Below are 27,199 nucleotides of genomic sequence, written 5' to 3'. Positions count from 1 at the left end.
CCACCAAACCACTGGTTCTACCAAAACCAGAATGATTCCCCAAGAAATAGGAAAGTGCGACTATGTGTCAGGGTTGGGCTGGGGTGGGGGGGCAGAACAAAGAGTTACCTAGTTCTACCGAGAGTCTCCTTCTCAAAGACTCTGTCCTCTATGGTAGCTTGCCACGTTCCACCCAATAACAGCTGCTCATGATAATCAATGTCTGACAGATCAGAGAAAGCCTTAATGTGTCGCCAAGGGGCAGTTCAACAGATGGCATGGTGACTTACCACCAGAATCATTAATTACACTCTCTTATTAGTCCCAGGGCACAGTGCTAAAAACGCCTTCTCAGGGAAAGATGAGCATTTCAGATAAATGACCGTCTGGTGCTGCCTGCAAAACTCCCTTTAGGATTTCTGGTCAGCGACAATTTCTGCATTCAAGCCAGACCAATTTTACAGTTGTTTCCCATCTCCACGTTCACGCTGGCTACGGATATGGAGTCCCCACCATCACTAGCCATCTCAGCTCCCACAATCACTGCAGGTAAGGATACAGCAAAAAGTACCATCACCCATTTCCCCTCTCGAGTCAGCTAACTGTGTGGAATGACAAATATAACAGTCACAACCAGCACTAGCTCCACGTCCCCTGCCTAAGGGCAAGAGAACATGCAGGGGTGGGTTGGCTTTCCTGCTCCCTCATCTCCTGAGTGGGCTCTCAGAGTGGTTTCTTATAATATAATGTGACTGGTTTTCCAACTTAGAACTGTCCTCCCTTCACAGAACCACTGGCCACAGCTCTTTTCTATGTATCTTAAAAAGAGAAGAGTAGACACTCCTAACAAAAAGGAGGCCTGCCAGTTTCAGGCAACATAAAAATGCCCAAATGTCCACACTGCTGTCTTTGTTATCCCACGGGACTAGGTACTGTGGACTTAATTATTAAGAAGCATGGTGCATGGTGAGGAAATGCTCCTGAACTCCCTCCGGAGGGCACTCAGACCCATGCCTTCAAGCCAGGATAGCAATGAGTTCCTTCTTGACAGATTGAGAATCTAGCTCCATATACATTATAGAAGCCAGGTGTAATTACTATGGCACACCTGTATTCCCTGCGACACAGGAGGCTGAGGCAGGAGGACTGCAAGTTTGAGGCCAGTCTCGGCAACTTAGAGAGACCTGTCTCAAAACAAAAAAAGTCTGGGGATGTAGCTCAGTGGTAGAGCTGGTTCCAATCTCCAGTACCATAAAAACTAAAAAACAAACAAAAAATTACTGTGAAATTTTAGAACTGATATAAACAGAGCATGGAAGTAGATAACTTAATTGCCTTAGCACAGATATAAAAAATAAACTCCAAAATGACCCAAAAGAAAGAAATTTGTAAGCATTTCCTAAATATCACCACATAAACATTCTTTGGTTATGCTGACCCCTTTCTGTACTGCGATTTTTTTTCAATGTGAGGTTAAAACTAAAGTAATATTAAGATCCTAAATGCTGTGATGAAGAGTTCACTGTTTTCCACACTCCAATTTTTTCTTCCCTGGACACACAAAAACATGACTTTGATTTTTAAGTAGGCTCAAATACCAGTTATCTGATGGATGTTTCTATCTTTTTTTTTTTTTTCCTTTATCTGGTGATCCTAGGATTGAACCCGGGGGTACTATATCCCTAACCCTTTTTAATTTTTATATTGAGGCAGGAGCTTGCTAAGTGCCCCGGTTGGCCTTGAACTTGTGATCCTCCTTCCTCAGTCTCCCACGTAGCTAGGAATACAGGCATATATCACAGCAATCTAGTCATCTTATGAATTTTTAAAAGATAAAAATGTTAATTAAGTCATTAAAAAACAACAACAACCACCCTCCCTACAGGAAGGAAACCTTAGGCAGTCTGGGTCTGCCTTGCAACGTACTCACTTCTAGCTTTTTCTCCTTTTCTGACAACACATCTTTCTGGTTCTGGGTGTACTCCACAAGCATCCGAGCCAGCTGGCGCCTGTCTTCCAGTTCCGCCGCCAGGCGCCCGTTATATTCTGCTAGTAACAGACATGCTTCATCTACTGTTTTTGAAAGACGTTCAGCTGCCTCTTTGTCTGAGTAAAAATGAGACCAAAAAATAGAAACAACAGAAATCACACAGGTACGACTACAAACATTTCTGAGGGGAGATTTGGTTTCTGTCCCATCACACACAGTCCAAAAATAAGCCAGAACCTATGGACAAACAATGAGCTGGCTGGCAAGAAATCCAAAGGCTCTGACTCTGTCAACAAGACAGGACATTTATGAATTATCTGAAGTGAGGCAATTGTACAGGGGTGAAATCTGGCAACAATGTTTAAATGCCCATGCCTGCAAAAGCTCTCTGAACCAAATAAGCAAAAATATACTTAAGGTCATCTATGAAATACTTTTTCCTTGTCTCTGAGAAGTTCTAGTGATTTTGTCTATGTTATTTCATTAAATTTTTTTAAATATCCCTCGGAAATAAAAAAGCAAGCACTCAAAAAATTTTGGGGTGTGAAAAAACAGAAAACACATGATAAGTGAAAGTTTCAATATGTGATCAGTTGAGTTGGGCCTCAAAGTCAGGTCTCTAAATCTACCTATTCAACTATGAAATAGTTGGAATAGTAGGAATACAACTACGAAGGCCTGAAGCCTAAACTCTTTTCCTGCCTTCAGCAAAATAAAGGTTCTGATAAGGAGCAGAGGCTTTTTAAATGTTTTTGAACATGACTCACCATAGAAAGAAAATATAAAATAAACATTTTATAAAACATTACTTACACTTTCTTTGTGCTTGTGTTATTTTATTCTATTCCATTTAAAAAAAAAAAAACTCTTGGTCATTACCTAATGGACATATCTCCTATCCAATAAACAGCTCACAACCCATGCTTTGTGGAGAGGGAAAAAAGAACCTATCCTGAGGAATAAGAAAGGGTACCTGTGGAAAGAATTGGAACAAAGCCCCAACACAAGGAAATGAGAAGAAACAAAAGGAAGATTTGTATTTATAAAGAACTGCTGTAATTAACTATGTGTTGGTGATACCGAGATTAGGATTTGAAACATGTTTCTTCTTATTTTTAAAATAACTTTAAAGATCAAAACAGTAGGTAGATGCTTTGAAACAAAAAGCACCATCCTCCAAAAGTTCCATGAGACAACTAAAAAGTGGGTTCCTGGCAATACACATTGTCGCAGGCTGTCTAAGGTGAAAGACCTTGGCGTTCTTTTGAGTAACTGAGATTTAAGAATTTCAAGCACCATATATCTGTTTGGCAAACAGCTGTCTGGCTCTTAAGTGCCTTCTTAACAAGAATATTGGGAGGTAAACTGTTGAGGTGTTCCCAATTGGGCCTGCTGCCAAAGATCAGGCACTTCCACTTCCTCAGGGACAGGGATCAAAAGGATGTTATGGGTGAAAGGTACCAAGTGAGCAACCAGGACCCAAAGAGAGGGCCTCCATCATACAGGGCAAACAAGACTGACTATTCTTCCAAATCAGTGGGATGGTCTATGAACAAACTGCTGGGGGCAGCAGGCAGGCTGGTTTTAGCTTTATCATTGCTTGACTAACATTTTTTTTTTTAAAGTGGTTAATTCATCAAGATGCTTTAGTGCCTGGGGCAAAAAAAGACAAGGAAATCACTAACTTTTTAAGATTTTTAAAAAATCAATTCTCACCCTCAAGAACTGCACAAAGGAAATAAATCATTTGCCCAAACAACTGCAACTCAGAAAAATAACTCTTTATTGTTTAAGGATTTATAAAAAATTATAGTCCAAATATAGAAGCAAGATCTTGCTTACCTGTGACTGCACTCTGGCACTCTACCCTCCCTAAGGAGCCAGATGAGCACCTGGGAGCCTCCTGTGGCCAGCTCTCCACTTGCCATGGACATGTGGTATGCCATGGACATACCTCAAATGATTAAAAGACTGCTTGACAGACCCATGTTCCCTGCCTAATGGATTTCTCTCTCCTTTCTGAAGCTCTACCATCAGCATACAAATACACAGTGTGTGTTCCACCCACCTAACACTCCAGTCGTTGCCCATTTCCCTGCTCCCCTTTCACAGCAAATTCAAGGGTTGTCTCTACTTCCTGTAACTACTCCCTTTCCTCCTACACCACTAAATCCATTCCAATCAGGATTTTTTTTTTTTTGGTATGGGGGACTGAATCCAGGGGTGCTTTACCACTCTGTAGTTCCCCCTGACTCTTACTTTAGTACCATGTAAATACATGGGGCCCACCTGGATAACCCAGGACAATCTTCCCATATGCAATGTCCTTTTCCCCTTATGTGATAACATTCACAGGTTTTAGGGATTAGGAATCAGAGGGGATTTTGGAGGGGCTATTAGTCTATCTACCAAACCAAGTAAAGAAAGCATTTTCGGTAAGAGAAAACAACATACTGGGTCAATGCTACCGGGGAAAGTTAAGATAGGGCAGAGAAAATACTACAGAATATGGCAGCAAGAAAGGCATCAGCAACTCTGACAAGGTTAGGTGTAGCGGAGTAGAATCAGAGGAAATGGGAGGGCAGAAGTGGGGACAGCAGAAGCAATCCAGTCAGGGTGTTGTGTTGAAAAGAGCAGAGAAAGGTGGCAGTAGCTAGAGAAAGATATGGGATCAAGGAAAAAAACTTTTCCATCAGGAAAAATACAAAACATTATGGAACTGAGGCTCTAGTTTAGTGGTAGAATATGTTCTTAACATATGCAAAGCCCTGGGTTCACTCCCTACTGCGCACGCACACAAATGGTTTTACTATTCAGAATGATCCAGTTGGGGATGCAGGGAGTGAAGAAGAAAAAGGGAACATGGGTTGTGGAATGTCCTTGAGTGAGTGAGGAGGAGCAGGTGTAACACAGGGAGAGAACAGCATGTTTATCCAGAGAAATAAGAGGAAGTCAGCTTAGATGTGCTATTTACTCTTCCCAACTATGTTCAGCTGCACAGGTACAGGAATGGAGAAGAGGAAAAGCTGGATTTAAGAACATGACTGCCAGTGGGTAAGGAAAGGGGAAAATGAAGAGCTATTATTGTTCAATGAGAACAGAATTTGTTTCACAAAATGAAAAGACTCTGGAAACTGGCTGCAACAATGTAAAAGTACTTAACACCACTAAACTGTATACTTTTACATGTATTTTTATCATAATTAAAAATCCAAATAGGCGAAGGGTGCTGTTACCCCAGGGACCCAGGAGGCTGAGGTAGGAGGATTACAAGTTTGAGGTCAACCATAGCAAAATAGTGAGACCTGTTAAAAATAAGAAGGGAGATGGGCAGGGTGGCACACACCTATAATCCCAGAAGCTCAGGAGGCTGAGGCCCTAAGCAACTTAGTGAGGCTCTGTCTCAAAATAAAATATAAAACAGAGCTAGGGATGTGGCTCAGTGTTGAGCACCCCAGGTTCTCGAAATTAAAATTAAATAATTAATTTTTAAAAATTAAACAATGAAAAGGGTCAGGGATGGAACTCAGTGGTAGAGTGTCCCTAGGTTCAATCCCCAGTAGAAAAGATAAATAAAAAATTTAAAAAACGAAATAGGCTAGGGGTGTAGCTCAGTGATAGAGCTACAAGCTACAAGTACTTGCCTAGCAGGCAAGGTTTGATCCTCAGAACTGGAATGAAAAAAAGAATGAGGTGATTCATGCAATAAAAATTCTTAAAAGTTGGAGTTAACCAGTTTAGGGGATTTACCAGGTGACCACCGTGAAGGAGGAAAAAAGATGCTCAAAGTATGTGTGAGGGAGGATAAAGACTCTAAGTTGAGTACAGAAAATGAGGACTCAAAGGCTAAAACGCAGTGCAGGATCAATAGACTGTGGGTATTCCCAGTGAGGCTGAGCTATTGGAGCTTGAGAAGCACAGCTGGCCTTAAGGTTTTTCCACATTCTGTTCCCTTTGCCTGGTGGCACTCTCTTCCCTCTAAGAGCATCTCCGTTTGGTACCTTATTTAGAGTGCCCACAGGCTGTGGCATGCCAGCATTTCTGCAATTCTTAGAATCAGTAGTGACTGACTTGGTCAGTAGTGACTGACTGTTCCAAGAGCTTCTATGTTTAGCATATGAGCTGTTCACAAATCCCAAGATGGCAGAGCACCCAGTATCACATGGAAAATGACATAAGCATGTCCCAGGGTTTGAAGTTCTATAGGGGGACTACATTCAGGTTCCTCTTCCCTCATCTTTCACCCACATTCTACTTTCTCACCTGTTATTTTTTCCAAAAGAGAAACATCCTGCACTTCCTGGGGCAGAGAAGCAATTTTCTGTCGAACAGTAGCATCCCCTGATGCAGCATTTTCCAGATCCTGTAAAGCTTTGATCAGTTCCTCAGTCTATAAAATGAAAATACAAACAACACTACAGTGTACAGACATATGAGGTTTAAAGAAAATTAGCTACAGTTAAATGAGGTGAGGGCTAAATTTAAAATGGTCATTTTTGATTTTTAAAAAATTATTCTTAGTTCCAGAGTGTAAACAGAAGTCAATGACAGTTTATGAGAATGTACAATATTAATTTTTCTAAGTCCCTAACAGGACACAAATGAAATATCACATAACTCTTTAAGGTATAGATACCAAAAGTTCAACAATTGTGCGTTGACTAATTAAATTCTTTCTTGAGTTTGCTTTACAAAATGTCTACCACTCCCCAAATTAAATGTGTCAAACTCACACAAAGGGGACAGAGGGAAGAAAAGCAAACCGATACATATTCAGTGTATAATAAAAGGAGTTTATTAAATTGTCAGAAAAGAGAATACTGACAGGTAAGCCAGTTCATAATGACCTAAGAGTAGCTGCCTGTACAGAGTGCTAGGTGACCCAGGAAGTTGATAATTCAGGCTGCTCTCTTAAAAGATTTTGGATACAAACCTATGTCACCTAATACCATTTTCATTTAATCATTTTAACAAGATGCAAACCAGACACGTGTCCCATTTACTTAAGCTTTGAATGTATCTATGTGTAATAAGAGCTGTTTTAAACAAAACAAGAGGGGAATGGACAATAAAATCAGACAGACCTGGATTCAAATTAAGATACTGGGCAACTTACTTAAAATTGGTTCTCTTGGGCCTCATTCTCTATGGGTATAAATAGATGAAATGAACCAACCGAAGAATTCATAAGCTAACTTGTTTTATAAAGGGCCAAATAATGCAAACACATGGTTAAAGACTAACTCCCTGTTTTAATATTTAATTTGGCTATAGTGTAAAAATTTGCTCTCAGTACATAGACCATTCTAGGTATGAAAGAGCTGCTGACGTACAAAATACCACAACAGAAGACTGAAGATAAGTCAAAGCAGACTTCTGAATCTCTTTTTAACATATCATCTACTCCCCTCAACAACAATCTACTTTTGAATAACACTTTTAATTTCTAGGAGTGAAATACCACATCCAAGTACTTTATAAAACATAAACCCATCCAAGAGTCACAGCAGGCAAAGTCAGAGCAAAGCCTACTGCTGTCTGGCAGGCTTCTCTGGGTGGCATCTTGCATCAGGTGCCCCAAAACTGCCCTCTGGCAATTCCATACAATTGGCCACTAGTGCCACCTTGTGGCCATAATCTTCAACTAGAGGTTACTTCAAACCACTAAGTCCTGTTCCCTGGGGGTCAAACATACCAAGAGGGGTCCTGCAGAAGGATCTTGGGGAGAGTAGCTTCCAGGGTAGTCATCATCCTCCTCCTCCTGTATCTGCTGAAAAGTTCGCTTCAGAGATTTCTTCTCTTCTGCTGCTGGAGGAAATCAAAAAGTGACAAATTTGAGTTGTACACCCTGTCCTGGCAAGTGTCAAACGCTACGTACAATGGGCCATAGGTAAAAACAGGGCAGAAGGGTGTTTGTTTTCAGATGCCTCTTTATGCCAGTTATTCTAAGCTGATTGTAGCTCCTTATACTACTGAAAAGTCAAAAAGATCATCATCTCTTTTTGACTCTCAGAAAAAACACTACTGAAAACAATCATCTAAAAATGAAACATACCAAACTATAATATTTAATTAAAACTTCATATCTTAAGAAAAAAAATTAACAGAAGTTAAAATGGTAAGAAAGTCATTGGACAAAACAGTAAACTACACCAATGTGTGCAAGGGATCATAGAGAACTTACTGCAAATAAAATGAGATATTTCACCCTTTCCAAGGATCATTTTAGAAAACAGGAGAAATTCAACAATAAAACCATGTCAAAAATTCTAGGGCTGGGGATATAGGTCAGTTGGTAGAGTGCTTGCCTGTCAAGCACAAGGACCTAGGTTTAATCCCCAGCACTGCCAAGAAAAAAAGGAAAAAAAAAAAAAAAAAAAAAAAAAAAAGAAAAAAAAATTTTAAATACAAATACTCTTTAAACTATTCCTTTAAAATGAAACAAACCTAATTTTACCTTAAAATTTTAAAAAATAACCATTACTGAGAAATATGATTGATACTACTGGGAGAAATTACTTAAGTTACCATTTTTAGATTAACCACTTTTGAGGCTGACAGGTAACATTTTTTATTATCTGTACTGTATGCTCTTACATTATTATGATAGATGCATTAATTCTAAAATTGTTCCTATTGTATCAAATTGGGCAATATAAAATAAATGCCAAACAACTGGGAAATAAATCTAAATGACAAATTCTGGTTTAGAAAGTAAAGAAATATTGGACACCTAATATGTCTAAGACATTATAATAGCTTCTTTACATTTAATCTTTCCAATAATTCTGAGATGCCATGCCTCCATTTTAAAGGTGAGGAAAAAAAGGTTCAAAGAGGTTCAATAACTCACCTAAAGGTGTGACTCTAAAACCTATGCTTTTCCTACTGCACTCAAATTGCTAAGCACAGAATAAGTCCCCTCTCGTCTGTCAAAAAAGGGAGACACTAGCCACCTGCCTCAGAACTCTGAGTTTCACACAGAATAAACATACACCTTTTTCTTAAATCACTTCTAAGATCAAGCAAGTAGCTCCTGTCCTCTACCTTACATTAACTAACCAAACTATGTTTGAAGTGAATGTCAACTTAATACCACAAATTGTATTTTTTTAACATTTTCTTTATTCTACCAAAATTTTTTTTTAAAAAGGAAGAAGAAACAGAAACATATTCCATATAGGCAGTCCCCCAACAACAGTTCAAATTTCAGTTACCATGCATAGTAGCTCACTCTGAGCACTTGGATAAAGTGAAAAGTTCTTTAAATACTTCAGCCCCCAAAGCGTGATTAGGGGCCAATCACATGACTTCTTCAAAGTCTGTCAGTGACAGATCACTGCATATCTGTTACTCAGTTCACACACATGGCAGTGTGCTAGTAGTGCTGCCTATCCCCAGGGATAAACCCAAGAACTCAAGTGACAGTTCATAAAAATGAGTAATCCAAACAGGGAATTGGCCATGAAGATGAAAGTGCAGCAAAGAAACTAACCAAAGCTAAAGCTGAATGGCAGGAAAGAAGAAAGGGCTAGCTGTGGGAAACAAATCCACCATGCAAGACATTCAAGACTGCAGCCTGAGGAACTCAGTGAAGGCCAGCTGATCAACACAAATGAAGAATGTGGTGACACCCAAAAGGCTGGCAATGTCCTGGAAGTGATGCTGACAAAAACTTCACACTCAAAGAGATTTCAGAATGCTGAACACACAGAGGATAAAATGCGGAAAGTGGATCTATTCACCAAGGCCTAGAAAAGATGCCCGCTCTGTATCTATCATAAACTAGACAAGAAGGCAAGCATTGGTCATACTACCCTTGCTAAGTTTGTTACAAAGAAATCACACAGTAACTCTCAATGTTTCTAATTTTTCAGTTACTGCATACTAAATAACTATTATTTTACTTTGTTGTTTCTCTACCCATAGTGAGTTTTCAACTCTTTGACACACCTCCCCCCCAAAAAAAAAAAATCACAGAAAAAGCAATGGTCTCCTTGGACTATTAAGTTCACTTTGTACAGCTTCAGCTTGCGTGGTCATTTTAGTCTTGCACTATCATGCAAACCAAGGACTGCAGTATTTTTTAAATGGAATTCTATCAGGATATTGTTTAATATGAAACACCTGACAGAACTGCTCACACGCGAGGATATTGTTTAATATGAAACACCTGACAGAACTGCTCACACGCGAGTTGCTTAATGTGTAGTACAGACATATAGACATTTACCCTTTATAGCATCAAAGTGGCCATTATAATGTGAACTCATGATCAAAAATAAATTTATATTTTTGGTTTGCTTCTAAGAGCCCTCAATAAATAACTGTTAAATACACTAAAGGTAGAAAAAAATTATAACTTGAAATAATCTCCAAACTCTTTTCAAACTCTCATACAAAAAAAAAAACCCAAACCATTCCTACCACCAGACACTCTGAATCACTCAATTTTGGCAACAAGAGGCATTAGATTGGCCTTCACTTCCCACACTTCGTCTTCTTGAGGACATCTAGACCCACAGGCTGTGGTTTGCCCTAAGCCAGGGGGCTTGTAAGCGTAAGTCTGGGCCCACAAGCCAAAGCCTTCTGCCTCCACACTCTAGTGGTACAAGACTCAAACTGATAAAAATCATTTTAGGGTCATTTCTGCCCTTTGCCGTCAAGAGGGAAGAGGGTTTAGAGATGCTAAGCCTTCCAGTGTGCTTTTATTTTCAACTGGACAATCAACTGGTACTGCAAACCTAAGATTTCTGGAAATGAATTATTCATCCTTTCCCTCGACTCCTATTCCCTAAGCTACCTATTTCCATCATGAAAACTTCCACTGGCCCCACCGTCCAAGTGCAAAGCCTTGGAGACCATCAGAACCCATCCCAGAGTCCTGACTTCTATTAGATTCCACACCTGAGAGATGTTGACAAAACTCTTACCAGCTCCCCCACATGGCCTCTCACTAGCAACCTTCCCTTTTCTGTCTTACCTGACTTCTAGTGACTCATACTGTCCTCCTAAGCTGGAACCCACTTGTGGCTAATGGTGGCAGCACCATGAGCACGCCCTCAACTCCTGCTGCACTTGGGCCTCTCTTTAGAGCACTTGGCCTTGCTGATTTACGAGGTGGCAAGCCTTCCTCTCTGACAGGAACATGAAGTGTCTTATTCCTCCGCCTCCCTATAGTACCTACAAGATGGGTAACAGACCTCAGCGTACACCCTCATGAAGGGAGGAATCTCGGAGCTTGGAAAGTGCTGGTGCTATGCCAGAAATGACAGTTACAGCTAAAAAGTTAGCAGTTATGATGCCTAGAATTCCCAATTGAGCCAGACAGCCATTAAAAATAACCTAGCAAATCTGCCAGTTGCATTCCTACATCAGAATTTAGGATAAGCCTTCCACAATCAATTCAGCTTCTGACCATGGTATTTACTTACACTCCCTTTTGTACTCACTCAACTACTCCGTAGGCAGGACAGTACTATGGGTGGCCAATGTCCTGTCCTCATGTTTTGTGCTTCTCTTTTATCCTTGGACCTGTCTCCATGTCTCCAGGAGGACTTGTATTCAACTAACCCTCAAGTAATCCTGTTACCTAAGGGGATAGTGTGCCTCCAAGAGGCCTGACTGGTAGAATTTCAGATATTATGGCAGAATGCGAAACTAATCTTAAGGCAAAAAGCTGGCCTGAAAGCTCCCAAACCACCTTATAAAACAGCACCCTACCTGCAAAGATGGATTTTCTGAAGTATACAACTAAAATTTTCTGGGATTAAAACACACACACCCCTTCAGTTTTATATTACTTTTATTTGTTTTTATTTTTTTGAGACTGAATTTCACTATCTTGCCCAGGATGGTCTCCAACTCGACTTCAAGTGTCCCTCTCTACTCAGACTCCCAAGTAGCTGGCACTACCTGAACTTTATGTAGCACCCAGCTTTATATTACTTTTAGGAAAGAAACAGGAAATACTGTTGGCAACAGCTATTTCATTCTCTGTTCCCATCCTGAAAAATGATTTTTTTTGGTGGTAGTGCTAGGTATTGAACCCAGGGCCTTGTGCCTGCTAGGCAAGTACTCTACCAACTGAGCTATATCCCCAGCCCAAGGAATTTTTTTAAAAAGCACATTAGACGTTACTTGTGGAAAAGAAACTGAAACAAAGGGCTAATCCTTGAGGCATGGTTTAAAAAAGTACTCGACCCTCATCTCACTGAATTAAGAAGCCAAGTCTGAACTGGAACCCAGGGAAGCTGGGCCCAGAGCTCTGCTCTTATTGAGTATGCCCTCCAGCCTTGCACAAAATCCAGGGGACTGAAAATACTGCAAGTCCTCCTATTTGTGCTACTGGCTCATATATGGATGCTCATAATATTAGCTGACAGGGACAAATATAAATCATTATCATTGCCCCACTGTTAGGATCTTACCTGCATTATCTGAAGTAATCCTTACCAAAACCCTATGAGGTGCTACTATCAACAACCCTCTTTTATAGTGAGGAACTGAGGCTCAGAGAGGTCAAATGCTGAGCCCAAGGTCACAAGACTTTAGCAGCGACAGAGCTGAGATTCATACTCGGGAAATCTGAATACCTAAACTATGCTAATGTCCAGGCAAATTGGGTAACATGTTCATGAACTCATGTCACAACTCATGTCTCCTGATCCTTGGGCTTTCAGGAAAAAAATACAGTGTAAAGAAGGTCAGCCTTAAAATCATACAGACCTAGGTTTAAAGTTGCCACTTATCAACTATATCCCCTTCAACAAAATTATCATGTGTTCTTGAGCTTTACTATCCTCATCTGAAATATGAAAAATAATACTAAATTCAGAGTAGCTATAAAGATGAAAAATAAATTAACAAGGCAAGCAGCAGAGAAACTAATACACAACAGCTACTTGATAAATGCTGATTTTTTTTGTATCTACCTTCCCTTTTTAAATCCTTCCACAATTGCATGACACTATGTGACTCAAGTACATAATAAAGTTCTATCTAGTTGCACAACAGCTTGAGTATTCCTAAGAACAGAGAGGCAACTTTAAACACCTGGGCTTTGCACCTGTTGAGACAGGTGTATAAACTCAAGAGATCTACAGCTCTAAAACAGAATTCCTAAGCTCATGCATGCTCCTTTGCAGTAAGAATACTCAAAGTTCCACAGGAAAATTGTTATTTCAAAGGTAGACTCTATAAAGTTGTCTGAAGACAAAGAATTACCCAAGAATCAAAGCCAGAATATAAAAGAACTATTCAAATTTGGAAATGAACTTCTGGAGAACTTAATATTTTGCAAGAATTATAGTAAAACCTTCTGATAACTCAGATCAAGACGAGACAGAGTGAATTGGCTGAGACCAATACACACACTGAAACCTTCTGATACATGCTTTTTGTCTTTAAAGAATAGAAAAAGAGAAATTATCTTCAGATTTTCATTACTTCCACATGGATACTGCCTTTGTTTTTGTTAAATGTCTCGACTCTTAAAAAAAAAAAAAAAAATCAGAAACCCAGTGGAGTAATTTTCAATACCACTACTGCCATGAATCCCCCACGTTTCTGGTTGCTCCCTGGTGCAGAAGTGTTTCATGCTTCTCTCCTGCTCCATCCTATAGCACCTAGTACAGCTAGGTTTACCCAAAGCACATGTCCAAATGCTTGAACTGAAATTTGACATGGGCTTCAAGCATTCTTTTTCAGAACTCTCCTGCTTACCCAAAGGTACTTTACAAAACCAGCACTGTTTACTAAATGAACTGTAAGGCAGAGTACAGAAAAGAATGCTGGATAATTTCCCAAAGTTGTACAGACTAAATACTTCCAAAGGACACAATACCAACAGTACCAGAATCCAAATCAGGAAATATCTCGCTTTTTGGCAACGACCACCACAATGATCCTAGAACAATTTCCTAACAACTCCAAGTACAACAACAATAACCTGTAGCCTGAAAACACATGTGTCATCTTAGAAAGTCTCTAACCTTTAGTTTCACAGGAAAGTTAAAAGTTGCTATAAAATCCATATCATTTTAGACCTGGAAGAGATCACAAAGGGAACACAGAAAAGGGCTGCTGAATGAATGATATTGTCATGTGTGCTAATTACAGTAAGTTCTACAGCAGAGCATGTATGTGGTAGCAGAGAATAAGGAGGGAACGGTTACATGTGTCCAGCAAGCAAGAAAGCCACCAAAGCAAGAGGAACACACTTGGAGAATGCATTCACACAGTGAAAGTGGCAAAAGGAAATTTTTAGGCAGAGATAATCAGTAGATGCAGAGGAAGAGGTGCCAGCAGAGTATCCAGAGGGGAAATCTGGTAATTCAGAATAGCCAAAGAATAGGGTGTATGTGAGAGAATGGCAGGAGAACGATCTAGAAAAGTGGGCTAGTTCAGATTAGAAAGGTCCTCAATGCTAGTAGATCTTGGACTTGCTCCTCCAAGCAGTGAGTATATATGCAATCAGATCGGATTGGAAGCTGAGAAACATGTCATGCCAACTACAACTGTAACTAAGCAGAAGTCAAATTATTCAATAACATTTGATCATACTCTTTAAAAAAGAGAAAAAAATAACATAAGCCCTTATGAAGAACTTGGCAAAATTCTTTCTCATACACATACGCACATACACACATGCACGTGCGTGCACACACACGTACTTACTTTCCAAGGATATTCTGGGCTCAATAAAAAATAAAATCATAAGAGTACTTTCCAAACCCACATCTATATTTAATAAAACCAAGTTCTCAAAGGGCTTAGGGACTTATCCAAGATGCTGCAGTAGTTAACAGCAGGACTAGAACAAAATCTAGGTAACCACAACTCTACAACTCTGTTGCTCCTTTCCCTTGTGCAAGGAAAGTCTCTGAAAGACAGGAGAGAGCCAAGGAGGACACACAGCAGAAGTTAGGGAGTGAGAGAATCAACAGCATGAATACTAGAACCAGGCTTGCACGCTGCGAGCACTACGGAAATTCTCACCATCATTCATGATCATCTCTCTCTGAAGAATCATAAAATTGCTCGTGGTTCACAGCAACCCCCATTGCAGCTTTTCATATTTGATTCGAAAGTAGGCAAAGACCAAGAGCTGTAAACATGTGGTGATGTTTCTACCTTTGGGGGGAGGGCTCTTGGAGTCCTCCATAGACAGCTTCAGCTGCTGTATGAACTCGCCGCCATACACACTTCTTTCTTGCCAGATGTTCAGCAATCTTTCTAAAGGTTTTTTACAGCCTTCATCTGCCTCTCTGCCCAGAAAAGATGAAAAGATATATATAAGCTTAAGATTTTTTGCTTTTAATTAGGACAGATATCTTAAAAAAAAAAAAAAAATCAACACTGACTAAATGATTTACATAATTAAAAACAGAAGGAAAAAGTAAAGTACACATTGTGTTACTCGGATACCCAAAACTTGACCCGAAACTACATTCTTCCTGTGGTGAGAGGGAAAGAGAGAGCAATCACATCATGGAAGAAATCTTTTTGCCCCTTTGAAAGATGGGACATATAGGGAGAAAAAAAAAAAAATCCAATGGCCAATTTTTACAGACAGAAAATAATCAAAAATTGATCATATCAAATTCTGATAATTTACTTTTTAAAAGATGTTACTGGAATATAGTGGCAGACATTCTACTGGAAATTAAAATTGGCCAAAACTTTTAAGAATTAAAAAGATTTAACAAAAACAAATCTTTAAAACAAGAAATTCACTAACGCACGCACCAGAACCTCTGCATGTATAAACTGAATTTGTACTTATATATGCCAAGACTGACCTCAACTTTTAACTACATGCTAATTATTTTAACACTGGGCTTAGTCTGTGTTCCAAGCTCACACAGACTTGTATCACTGATAATCTTAGAACACAAGTGCAGTCCTTTATATTTATATCTGAAAGAAGAAATTAGGTAACATGTTACACTCTTGAAATGAAACACAGCTGGCACTCTGAATCTGGTACCCACCATAAAATGTCAACAGAAGAGTAAGAAAAGACTGCTTGGAAGAGAATAGAATTCCCTCATAAGCAGTGGTTCCTGTCACTGGTTCTGTCTAACGAGGCTATGTGGGTGTCGATGATCTACTGAGTAACTTTAACCAAAAAGGGACACCACAACATCTTAGGACCCCAAGTCAATTGCTCTTAATAGGGACACATCAAGAAGAAACTATACCAAGTTCAATCCTGGCAGCACTTTTGTAAAGCTTATGCTAATATTTAAAGTGAGGCAAGGTTTCAGCCTGGCCTGGCCAGACTGTATCACTTATGATTATTAGGGGCAAATTTCACTGAACTGGGATCACAGGTCTAAACTAACATAAATACAAATTAATCCTTTTTATTGAATATTTTCTTTCAAGTTAGGGACTAGGGTTAAGAATAAAGGGAAACACTTTGCTGCATTTACAGAGTTCAAAGATATGACCTACTTATCTGATATTTGTAATAAAACACTTTTTTATTAACTTCGAAATATATCGAGAAATGAGTTCTCACCGTTCCTCTGCTATGGACCGAGTCCGAGCCAGTCACCTTTTGACTGGATTACGATGACAGCCTCATTCCTGGTTTTGTTGCCTCCACCCTTGTCCTCCTCTAATCTTCTCTCATGTTTTAATAACACAACTCTAGCTGCTTGTTTAGGCAGATCACGGTTCTTTTCACTCTCCCTCATTACTAGGTGAAAGTCCTTAGAAAGTCTTCAAGGCCTTCAGCCCAGTCCATTGGTTCCAGGGCTTCATCTTCTGCCCACACCACTTTTCCAGTGAGTCCTTCCCTAACCTCACAATGATGGCCTCTGCCCTTATTAATTCTTCTCAAGACAACTTTTCTTCTCATCTACTATAGTTTGTTTACACTTTCCATTTGAATTTCCACAAAGGCAGGGATTTGTCTCCCCATCACCACTAGACACCCTAGGACAAGCACTAAGTCAATTTAACTAGCCAGAATAGGCTATTTCCTTGAGCATCATAGTAAAGCAAGATTTTATTAGGTAAGTTTCAAAGTTATAGGTACTTATTTGTTGAACTGTAAACTTTTTTTGAAAAAAACTTATGTAATCATAGTTACTTAACTTCCAGCAAACATCTTTCTGCAACATGGTCAATTCACATCAGAAATCAACTAAGTACTCACTAGCTCAATCATTGAAATGGTGTGCAGTATGGCATACCATGCTTGAAATAAGGCTTTAACTCTTGACCTCCAGGGCCTGACTCAGCAGCGCCCCATATCTTTAGCCTCATCTTTCCATGCCCCACTGGGGCTTCACATTCTAGAAGCCCTCAACTATACGTATTTTCTACTCAGAACTTGTTCCTTCTTATGCACCAGGCTTTGCTCATGGAACTCCCAAAATGAAGCAAGGAAAAAGAAAGCAGAAGTTGAGTAATTCAGTTAACTGAAGTGTATAATGCATGTGTGGAAACAGCAGAAGAATCTGGAAAGAGTGGGATTAGAGAGGACTCTGAATGCCATATTGAGCACGTGGCCTGTGGGAAATGTGAAGTCTCAGATGGGATCATATGTATGAGTTTAAAAAAAAAATTGTAACTAGTAGCACCAAATCGAAACAATTAACTGGCTAGTACTTTTACCTTAAAAATCTGTTCTCTGTAGATTCTCTGCACACTTAAAAAAAGAGATACTAATCACAAGAACAAATTCTTGAGAACTGAGTTAAGAGGATGTAATACCCACTCGCCTCCCACATCCACCATTCCTGGGGACATTTAGGATTTAAGATTAAGACTGGTTTTGAATACAGTTTCTGCCACCTTACTAAATAATGGAAACTGATGCTCAATCCTGTTATAAAAACAAAACATTTTCTTTCTTTCTTTTTGATGCCAGGGATTGAACACAGAGATGCTTAACCACTGAGCCACATCCCCAGTCCTTTTTCATTTTTTAAATTTTTGAGAAAGGGTCTTGCTAAGTTGTTTAAGGTCTCATGCAGTTGCTGAGGCTGGTTTTGAACTTGCGATCCTCCTGCGTCAGCCTCCCAAGCCTCTGGGATTACAGGTGTTCGCCACTGCACCCAGCCACAAAACATTTTCAAAGGCTTTCACTATTAAAGGATAAAGCCAAAAAGGAGGTTCTAACTTATTTCCTTACATTACAGTAAAGCAAGATTTTATTAGATGAGTTTCAAAGTTATAGGTAAAATAGTCAGAAAATGTTTTTACTGATGAGGTTTTGCAGTAACTAACTATAGTGAACTGTAAGACACTTTCGCATCTGGAACCAGACACAACTAAAGCAATTTTATAAAAGAAGGGGCACTATCTTTATAGGCTGCACCAACTTCATTCTAAATTGAGAAATCTTTAAGTTAAAAAAGACTAAAATATCTTTGCCGTTAAATCTGTGAATGAATTGGAAGATGACAAATAATTAACTATATACTTCCTACGGTCCTTATCAAGGTTTTTTATGTTGAACACTTCATATATATTTTATTTCTGATTAATTATAAATTCAATCACTGTTTACTTTTTCTAATACAGATGGCAAAACTGACCATAAAAGTAAACAAATGAGTATTACACACACAATTCCAACAAAGGTAACAGAATGCTGAAACCCACTACCTTCAGAGAGGCCTGCCGACAAGTTGGCCCTTGGTGGCCTCTGGAATTTCAGGAGTGTTCCTAATATTTCCTAACTGGTCAGTATGATTTACTGTGTCTAAACTAGTCACAAAAACAATATGGTTCCAAATGAACAACTGCTTTCTTTCTAGGAATCTGGAATTATGGCAGAGGGTGCTCTACATGACTGATCCCAGTGAAAGGTCTGGGTTGTAACTCTAGTGAGCTTCCCAGTTAGACTGCATTACACACATGCTGTCACAATTTAATGCTGGAGAATTAAGACTGTATGACTCCACTGGGAGAGGACCCTTGGAAGCTATGCCTGGAGTCCTGGAGTCTTTACTGCATGTACTTTTTCCCTTTGCTAGTTGTGCTTTGTCTCCTTTAGCTGCAATAAATCATAGTCATGAGTACTCCCAGGGCACCATTAAACCTGGGAGTGGTCTTGGAGACCCATATACAAGTACAATAAATATCATGTGTATGTATGACTTCCAAATTCATGTCTCCAGAGATGAAGTCTCTGCTGAGCTTTAACCATTTTAACCATATGCCTATCCAGCCTCACCCCTTAGACTCTCTACTATCTCAAACTTAACATGGTCAAACACATTTCTTTTCCTCCATCAAATATTTCCCCTAATCTTCAGCTCAGTTAACAGCTCCCTCAGCTACCCGCTTATATCAAAAACCTAGAAATCATCTGATTTCTCTTTTTTCCTCACTACTAGCTCCTACTCAACTCCTATACATCCTATAGATTTTACATGGGGGAAAAGTCTACCTGAAAAGTAAGCACTCAATAAACAGAAGCTAGCTTTTCTCTGCTTTAGTACTAGTCAATATCACCATAGTCTATGTCCTTCTAACTCATGTCTCTGTCCCTTCCTTAGTCTCTATGAGCCATTCTCCACACCAAGCCATTTTTAAAGAGGAATTTTTTTTGAAAAATGATTTAACATAATTTCTTTTTAAAAGATTTAAATTTTTGGTTTTTTTAATTATACATGACAGTAGAGTATAACCTGACTTATTTATACAAACATGGAATACATCTTAATCTAATTAGGATCCCAGTCTGTGGTTGTACACAATGCAGAGATTCACTGTACTATATTCATATATGTACACAGGAAAGTATGTCAGAATCATTCCACTGTTTTTCCTATTCCTGTTCCCCCCACCTGGCTTCCCTTCATTCCCTTTTGTCTAATCTACTGGACTACTCCCTGCCCCCCTTGCTGTGTGTTAGCATTCACATATCAGAAAGAACATTTGACCTTTGGTTTCTGGGGATTGGCTTATTTCACTTAGCATAATATTCTCCAAATGTCATAAAAGTCATTCTTCTCTATGGCCAAGTAATATTCCATTGTGTATGTATGTGTGTGTGTGTGTGTGTATATATATATATATATACACCAAATTTTCTTTAACCATTTATCTGTTGTAGGACACCTAGGTTGGTTCTATAGCTTAGCTATTAAGAAGGATCTTTTTAAAAATGTAGGTCTGAATATATTATTTCCCCACTTAAAATCTTAATTGACATGCCATCAGAATACAATCCTCTTCCAAGGCTCTGTGGGCATACACAACTGGTACTATCCACCTCTCTGATCCCACTTGGGTGCCAATTCTCCCTTTACTCACTGTGTTCTAACCACAATGCTTTCATTTTGTTTCTCTTAAGATGCCAAGATGATTCCTATCTTACGTTCTTTTTAATGGCTGTTCCTACTTTGCATGATTGCCTCAAATGTCATTTCCTTTCTAAATGTGGCTTCCTTTAACCATATTGCCAAAAAGAGCACCACCTATTTGGCTATGCCCACTCTCTGAAAGTGTCACGTTCATTCCATTGTCCTGGCCTGCCTGGTTCCTGCTGCTCCCCTAGGGTTTGGTGGATCAGTACTCGGCACACAGAAGACACTCAAAATGGTCTGTACAATCATCTCCAAACTAAAAAGAAAACAAGACACTCATAGGGATAAGTAGTATACAATCTGGTTAATTAAACTATTAAATCAAATCTACTCTGGTCACAGAAAAATAACATATTTTAGGCTATTCTTAGTTGACAAGGTGCATCAGGATTGAAGTAGTTGCTGGACTTTCTAATAATGCAGTGGGGAAAAGGGCCTTGAAAACATGGGCATCCTAAATAGAAGACCCACGCAGGACCTTGAAAGAACTACAAGAATGCAAAAGAAAAGAATTAGGGCTTTTACTAAGAAAGACCAGGATACATCTGACAAGATGTTTTCAAGTGCCTCCTGTATAGGTTTTGAGTTATTCTCAAGTAGAAAAGAAAAAAAATTTTTTTTGGTACTGGGGGATTGAACCCAGAGGTGCTTAACCACTGTGCCATATCCCCAATCCTTTTTTATATTTTATTTAGAGACAGGGTCTTGCTGAGTTGCTTAGCATCTCACTCAGTTGCTGAGGCTGGCTTTGAACTCATGATCCTCTTGCTTCAGCCTCCTGAGCCGATGGGATTACAGGCATGCACCAGTGTACACAGAAGAAAAGGAATTTTTAATCCTGGTATTGTCCACCCCTCTTCTCCCACCCCTTTCTACCTACTTTTTCTGGTTTGAAAGCAGCTAAAGATTATGGATCCATTTTTTAGTGTTTACTATCTCTATAGGAGATTATTTCAGCCAATTCCCTAGACTAATTTTTCCCCAATGAATCAACATTGATTAACTCAGTCAACAAATATTTACTGAATCCCTACTCTGTGCGAGGGCAGACCACAAAAACTGACCAACTCTTGGGACAACATTTACATCAAGCCTATATAAATGGTATCCCCTAAAGCTATGTAACCCAACAGCTCTACACCAGACACTTGACTAGACCCCTGGCATATAGCAAAGAACAAAAAAGGAAATGGTTCTTTCCTTCATGGAACTTATAGTTTAGTATGTTCTAGTGAACAGGCAAAGAATGCAGAAGAAGCATTATACTATTACTTTTCAACAAATTATCTTACTTTAGCTTCAAAATAATGAAGTGGTGTCCTATCCCCTCTTTTAACTAATTAGGAAACTTGGGCTGAAAAGTTAAATAATACATCCAAGGTCACTCAGACAGTTTTTGAGGCACAACCAGTGCCTAAGAAACTGAAATAAATCTCATCAAAAGAAGAAATTCCTATCTCCAATTTCAGATAGCTACTCTTAATAGTCTATTCTTGAGAATTCAGTCATTAAAATTAGTAACATTCTACTACTTCAGTATTCATGTTCATCAAAACAGCTAGCTATGTAGTTAATAAAAATCTTTTTCTATCTTTAGAAAGTTAAATGTCATTTAAAAATTTTTTTAATTTTATTCCTTTAAATTTTCAGATCCTTTAAGGAATGCCAATTTTTTTTTAATTTTTATTTTTACAGACTGCATTTTGATTCATTGTACACAAATGGGGTCCAACTTTTCACTTCTATGGTTGTGCATCATGTAGATTCACACCATTCATGTAAACATACACATACATAGGATAATTGTCTATTTCAGTCTACTATCTTTCCTTCCCCCACCCCCTCCCACCCCATTTTCCTCTACACCATCCAAAGTTCCTCCATTCTTCTCTTATGCGCCCCCCAACCCCCATGTATCATCATACACTTATCAGAGAAAACATTCGGCCTTTGGTTTTTTTGGGCTTGAGGAATGGCAAACTTAATCTCCCATTTAAGGCCTTTCACTGACACCTTAGACCCTAGAATAATTCTTGTTTGACCTACTAGTCTCTTTTCACTCTTTCCAACTTCCTTTGACAAAGATCTGTGTATTTTTATTCATTTATTTATAGACATAATAGTCTACTGAAAACCAGTTTCCTTTGCTACTCCTGGGAACATAACTTGTGCCACAGAAAGTTGTTTCTTTAAAATAAATAAAAATTATCTATAAAATCTTTAATCCAGCGTATGCTGTATTAACTGTATGTGTACTCTATGCTCCAGTCCTCTCTTCCACAAAACACATCAGTAGCAAATTTAATACAATTTGGCCAGAACACTCACCTATTTTTCCACATTAATAATTACTATTTTTGCAGTCACAGTAATGACTATTTTTAGTAAACCAGACAGCTAGACATTCAGAAGGAAGTAAACAAGAAGGCATAATTAATTTCTGCTATTGAAGATATGTTACTAAAAGACTCTTAAACTTCTTAGCTTTGTTTTTTCATCATAAATTAATGAGACAACTCAGCCAAACAAAGGAAAATACTATATTCAAGAAATAGATTAAATAAATAAATATATCAGGGGAAAAGATGTGTTTCCAGTACCATGCTGAATCTCTTTAATACATCATAATGTTTACATGACTCATAGTTCTTAGGGGTCCAGCAAAACATAAACCACAATCTGGCCTCTACAATACTACTTGTATAGAACAAAGCGGTCAATTTACACAAGTTATCACAAAAGAGAATGAAAACGTGGAAAGGCAATGCATTTAAAAACAAAACAAAACAAAAAACCCAGACAACATACCTGGCAACATGAGAAAAAGCATCCACAAGGACAGATTCAAATTCTCTAGTGAATTCAGGTCCTTTCCTTTTACTGTTCTGGATGACATCGTTCGCTAAGTACAGAAATGTAAGCTTTCTATTTGATTTAGCTGAAAACAGAAAAAAGGATAATTTAACTTACACCAAAGAAATTCTTAATTCACAATTCTTTTGCCATAGGCTATTTCTAAAGAACATTAAGACAAGCATTATCAGTCAGCATAATAATACTAGCTAGCTGAGAGGCTGAGGCAGGAGGATCACAATTTTCAGGCCAGCCTAGGTAACTTAACAAGAACCTTGTCTCAAAATTAGAAGAAAAAGGGCTAGGAGACAGCTCAATGGCAAATCACCCCGAGTTCAATTCCCAGTACCAAGAGGGGGAGGAAAAAAGAAAAGATAAACATTATCTACTCCCAGGGATCTCTGATGTAACAGGTCTGGGAGTATAATTTTAGGGGGAAATGAGAAAAGTTCAGCTTCATTTCTGTATAATTTTAACTAGGGTAATTAATAGACAATAAAAATGAAGATAACTCAAAGAAAATTCCCAAAGGATAAGCAGTCAATATTAATGTTAAAACCAAGGCTTTCAATTATTATACTGCAAAGATGAGTATTTTTAATGCACTCTTAATTATTAAATAATCTAAAATGAAAGATTAAATTAGGTTTCAATGTTAAAATACATTCTTGTAATATATGCTCCTCAACTGAGAATTTAATTTCTCTTTGATACTCCAATAACCACAGTCAATGTTGTCACCTCTACAAATTCACAGAAATCAGTAGATGCATCAAAGGCTGTTTATCTCAAATAGAAATATGCATTAATGCTACATTATTATTAAAAATTTACACACATCTGAAATCTGGGTATGCAAAATTATGGTTCCCACAAAATCCATAATTCTTCTCTGCTATATATACAAAATGTAGTATTTCCTATTACTCTATATGGTACCATATATTAAACCATAAAAACCTCATGCAATATGTCTGAGTTATAGTTGCTTGGGGGAACATTACTGAATTTCCTAGCTTCTATGCACAAAACTTCTCGACTGTGAAGTTACATCACTGCCATTTTTAGCCCCAGTTTTCTTTTAAAAGAAATAAATATGAACATAATTAGATATTTCAAAACATTAAGTTTTCTCCAATGCTAAAGTATCTCAGGAAAGCTCTGTCAACTTTTACACACCTGAATAACCTGTCCTTGCTCTATTGCTCTCAGAAATCACTTCTGTTTCTTTTGAAATGGACACAGCATGTATAAGTTCTGACACAGCAGGCATAAGATCTGACATTTTAAAATGTAACTACGGGAGATTAACCCAAGTTAAAAACAAGATTTTAAAGCACATTATAGTTTAAACTAATGCCTTAATATGCTCATAAAATTAAATATGGATATCTTGAATTGTATTAACCTTCTGGTAATAACCCAGTTTAGATGGCCAACTGATAAGAATATTGGAAACCTGGAACTATCTTTAACTGTTCCAGTTATTATTTAGGAGCAGGGCAAAAGTGTCAATAGTTAAAATACCTGCTCTTGTTACAAAGGTATGACTATGGCAAAGGCTCCTTTTTTAAAAAGCACACCTTGTTCTGGGAAGTTAAACCACCAAGCTTATAATGCTATTAAAGTTAGGGAATGCAACAGAAAACAGAACTCCAGCAAAGCAAATTTAAGTAAGTGAAGCTTTACAAATTCCCTACACTACGTTTTAAAAAAAAGTTAGAATTTAAAAAAAAAATGCTATTGTAAAATATCAATTTGAACATTCAAGATCTAATTTAATTTTCAGTATTGCAAATATTGTATCTGAAAGGTTCAAGAGCCAAGGTTTTCACTATCTACAATGCGAATTACTCTTTTTTTTTTTTTTTTTTTGCGGTACTGGGGATTTGAACCCAGGGCCTTGTGCTTGCAAGGCAAGCACTCAACCAACTGAGCTATATCCCCAGCCCGTGAATTACTCTTCATCACCTCTAAACTTAACAATGGGGATTTCCTTAGGATATAAGTGTAGCCTTCCACATTCAGCATCCTGAAATTCAACATGAGCACCCTATGTGTAAAGGTGCTATAGACAACTCTAGAGCACTAGAACACAGTAGTCAACAATACATGCAACACACACACCCCTCCACCCAACCCTGGGTGACAACTCAACTTCAGATGTCTTTCTAATGTGACAAAATAGATCCTTTCACCAAAAAGCTATGCTTATCCCAAACTGGTAGAACTAGTTGCTGAACAAAGTTAAAATAAATGACGAATCAAAACCTTTCATTTGTTTGGCTGGTTTTGATGTCTAAAGAAAGTCTTAAGTAATTTTTGGAAAAAAGCCTATTTACCTATATTCAGGCCATGATACAAAACACTATTAAAAAATTATTCATCTAAGAAGACTGTACATCAAACTATTCCATAAAGAAGGAGAGAAGTTCTACTTAGAACAGAGCCTAAAGGGATGAATTAAGAATAATTCCTGCTGGGTACAGAGGCACATGTCTATAATCCCAGTGACTTAGGAGGCTGAGACAAAAGAATCACAAGTTCAAGGCCAGCCTCAGCAACTTAGTAAGAGCCTGTCTCAAAATAAAAAATAAAAAAGGCTGAGAATGTAGCTCAGTGAGAAAGCACCTCTAGATTCAGCCCCTAGTACCCCCAAAAGAATAATTCCTTAAAAAGTGTGTGGGGGGGGAAGTAATGTGCTAGGAACAGAAGTAGTATTTAAGTGAAAAAAGTAATTTTTGTAAATCTCAAAATTTTTTGAAGACAACTCAAAGACAGTCTGTAAACATCTCAGGGAAAAATGACTTCACCATAGATCTACATAGCCACTTTTAAAGACTCAAGGTGGGCTAGAACCTACAGAGCTAGTTAATTTGAAGGTAAGGGCACAGAATCCTTTTCCACTTTAGTGTGGGAGCATTTTTAATTCATGAAAGAAGTCTGGATATTAGAGAAGGATATCAATGAAGAATAGCTTTGCAGTGTCCAATACAGTAGCCACTAACCACATGTTGCTACTAAACACTCAAATTGTAGCTAATAACACTTGGGAAATAAATTTTCAATTTTATTTATTTAAAACTTTAGTTTCTCATCACCCATTTTAATAGCCACATGTGGCAAGTGGCTACCTTGTTGGAAAGCACAAATATAACATACTGCTACTGTCATAGAAAACCATATTAGTGCTAGATACTTCACTAAAACTTGGAAATGGCAGCAGAGACCATGATTTGACCCCTAAACTTCTTTAGTTGTAGATGGACACACTGCCTTTATTTTATTTATTTATATGTGGTGCTGAGGATCGAACCCAGTTCCTCACACATACCAGGCAAGTACTCTGCCACTGCTCCACAACCCCAGACCTCCTAAACTATTTTTTTAACTGTATAACAGGCCCTATGCTAAATGCTATTGCATGACAGAAAAACCAGGTAAATTTCTTGCTCCGTGACCTAGTAAAAAAGACATAACCAAGAAAGAATGAAGTAAATGCTAATTGGTATGATGGGTGGGAAAACGTAATTAATTCTAATTAAAAAAACACATTAGGTTTGGTTGGAATCAGATGACCATCTTCACGCATTAAGTAGACTAAGACACTGAGACCGTCAAATTTTGACATCAGTTAGCCCTGAGTTCTTGTCCCAGCTATATGCCCCTGAATAAGCCTCTCAGTCTCCATGTTATCATCTATAAAATGGGGGTAATGCTCACCTACCTACAATATAAGGCTCTATCAAATGAGATTTGGGATAATGAAGCTTCATCAATGAATACACTCTCTAAATTGTTATTTTTCAGTAACTCAAAGAGGGTGGGTGAGGAATCAAGAAGGCTTCGTGAGAGAAGTGCCACCTAAGATGAACTGACAAACTTAAGATGATCAAAAGGATCCTTTCAGATGGAATTCTGCAGAAGCAATTTCATTTTTTTAAACATCTTAACAGAGTGTTGCATGCCACAGTGGGGTACATGAAGCAGACTCTAGGAACCCTAGACTCTACCTCCCAACTACCTACAGTAGTGGGAATCT

The 27,199-nt window shown here is 38.3% G+C and overlaps 1 protein-coding gene across 2 annotated transcripts in view; it reads right to left on the bottom strand.

Annotated features, from left to right (window-relative positions):
• RPRD1B (regulation of nuclear pre-mRNA domain containing 1B) overlaps window positions 1-27,199 on the bottom strand; it is a 47,733-nt gene that overhangs the window by 18,567 nt on the left and 1,967 nt on the right. The window contains exons 2-6 of one of the 2 annotated variants that reach the window (XM_079128332.1): window positions 23,113-23,242; window positions 15,104-15,237; window positions 7,665-7,774; window positions 6,233-6,359; window positions 1,910-2,085 (exon numbers count right to left, since the gene is read on the bottom strand). In XM_079128332.1, coding sequence (XP_078984458.1) covers window positions 1,910-2,085; window positions 6,233-6,359; window positions 7,665-7,774; window positions 15,104-15,237; window positions 23,113-23,242 — 677 coding nt within the window. Of the gene's footprint in view, window positions 1-1,909; window positions 2,086-6,232; window positions 6,360-7,664; window positions 7,778-15,103; window positions 15,238-23,112; window positions 23,243-27,199 lie in introns of both variants that reach the window. The other variant, XM_079128331.1, reaches the window with a different exon arrangement.

The sequence above is a fragment of the Sciurus vulgaris genome, assembly GCF_902686455.1.
Source record: "Sciurus vulgaris genome assembly, chromosome: 2".
Classification (NCBI taxonomy): Eukaryota; Metazoa; Chordata; class Mammalia; order Rodentia; family Sciuridae; genus Sciurus; species Sciurus vulgaris.
Note: the sequence above shows the minus strand (reverse complement) of the source record. Positions and strands in the feature narration are given on the sequence as shown.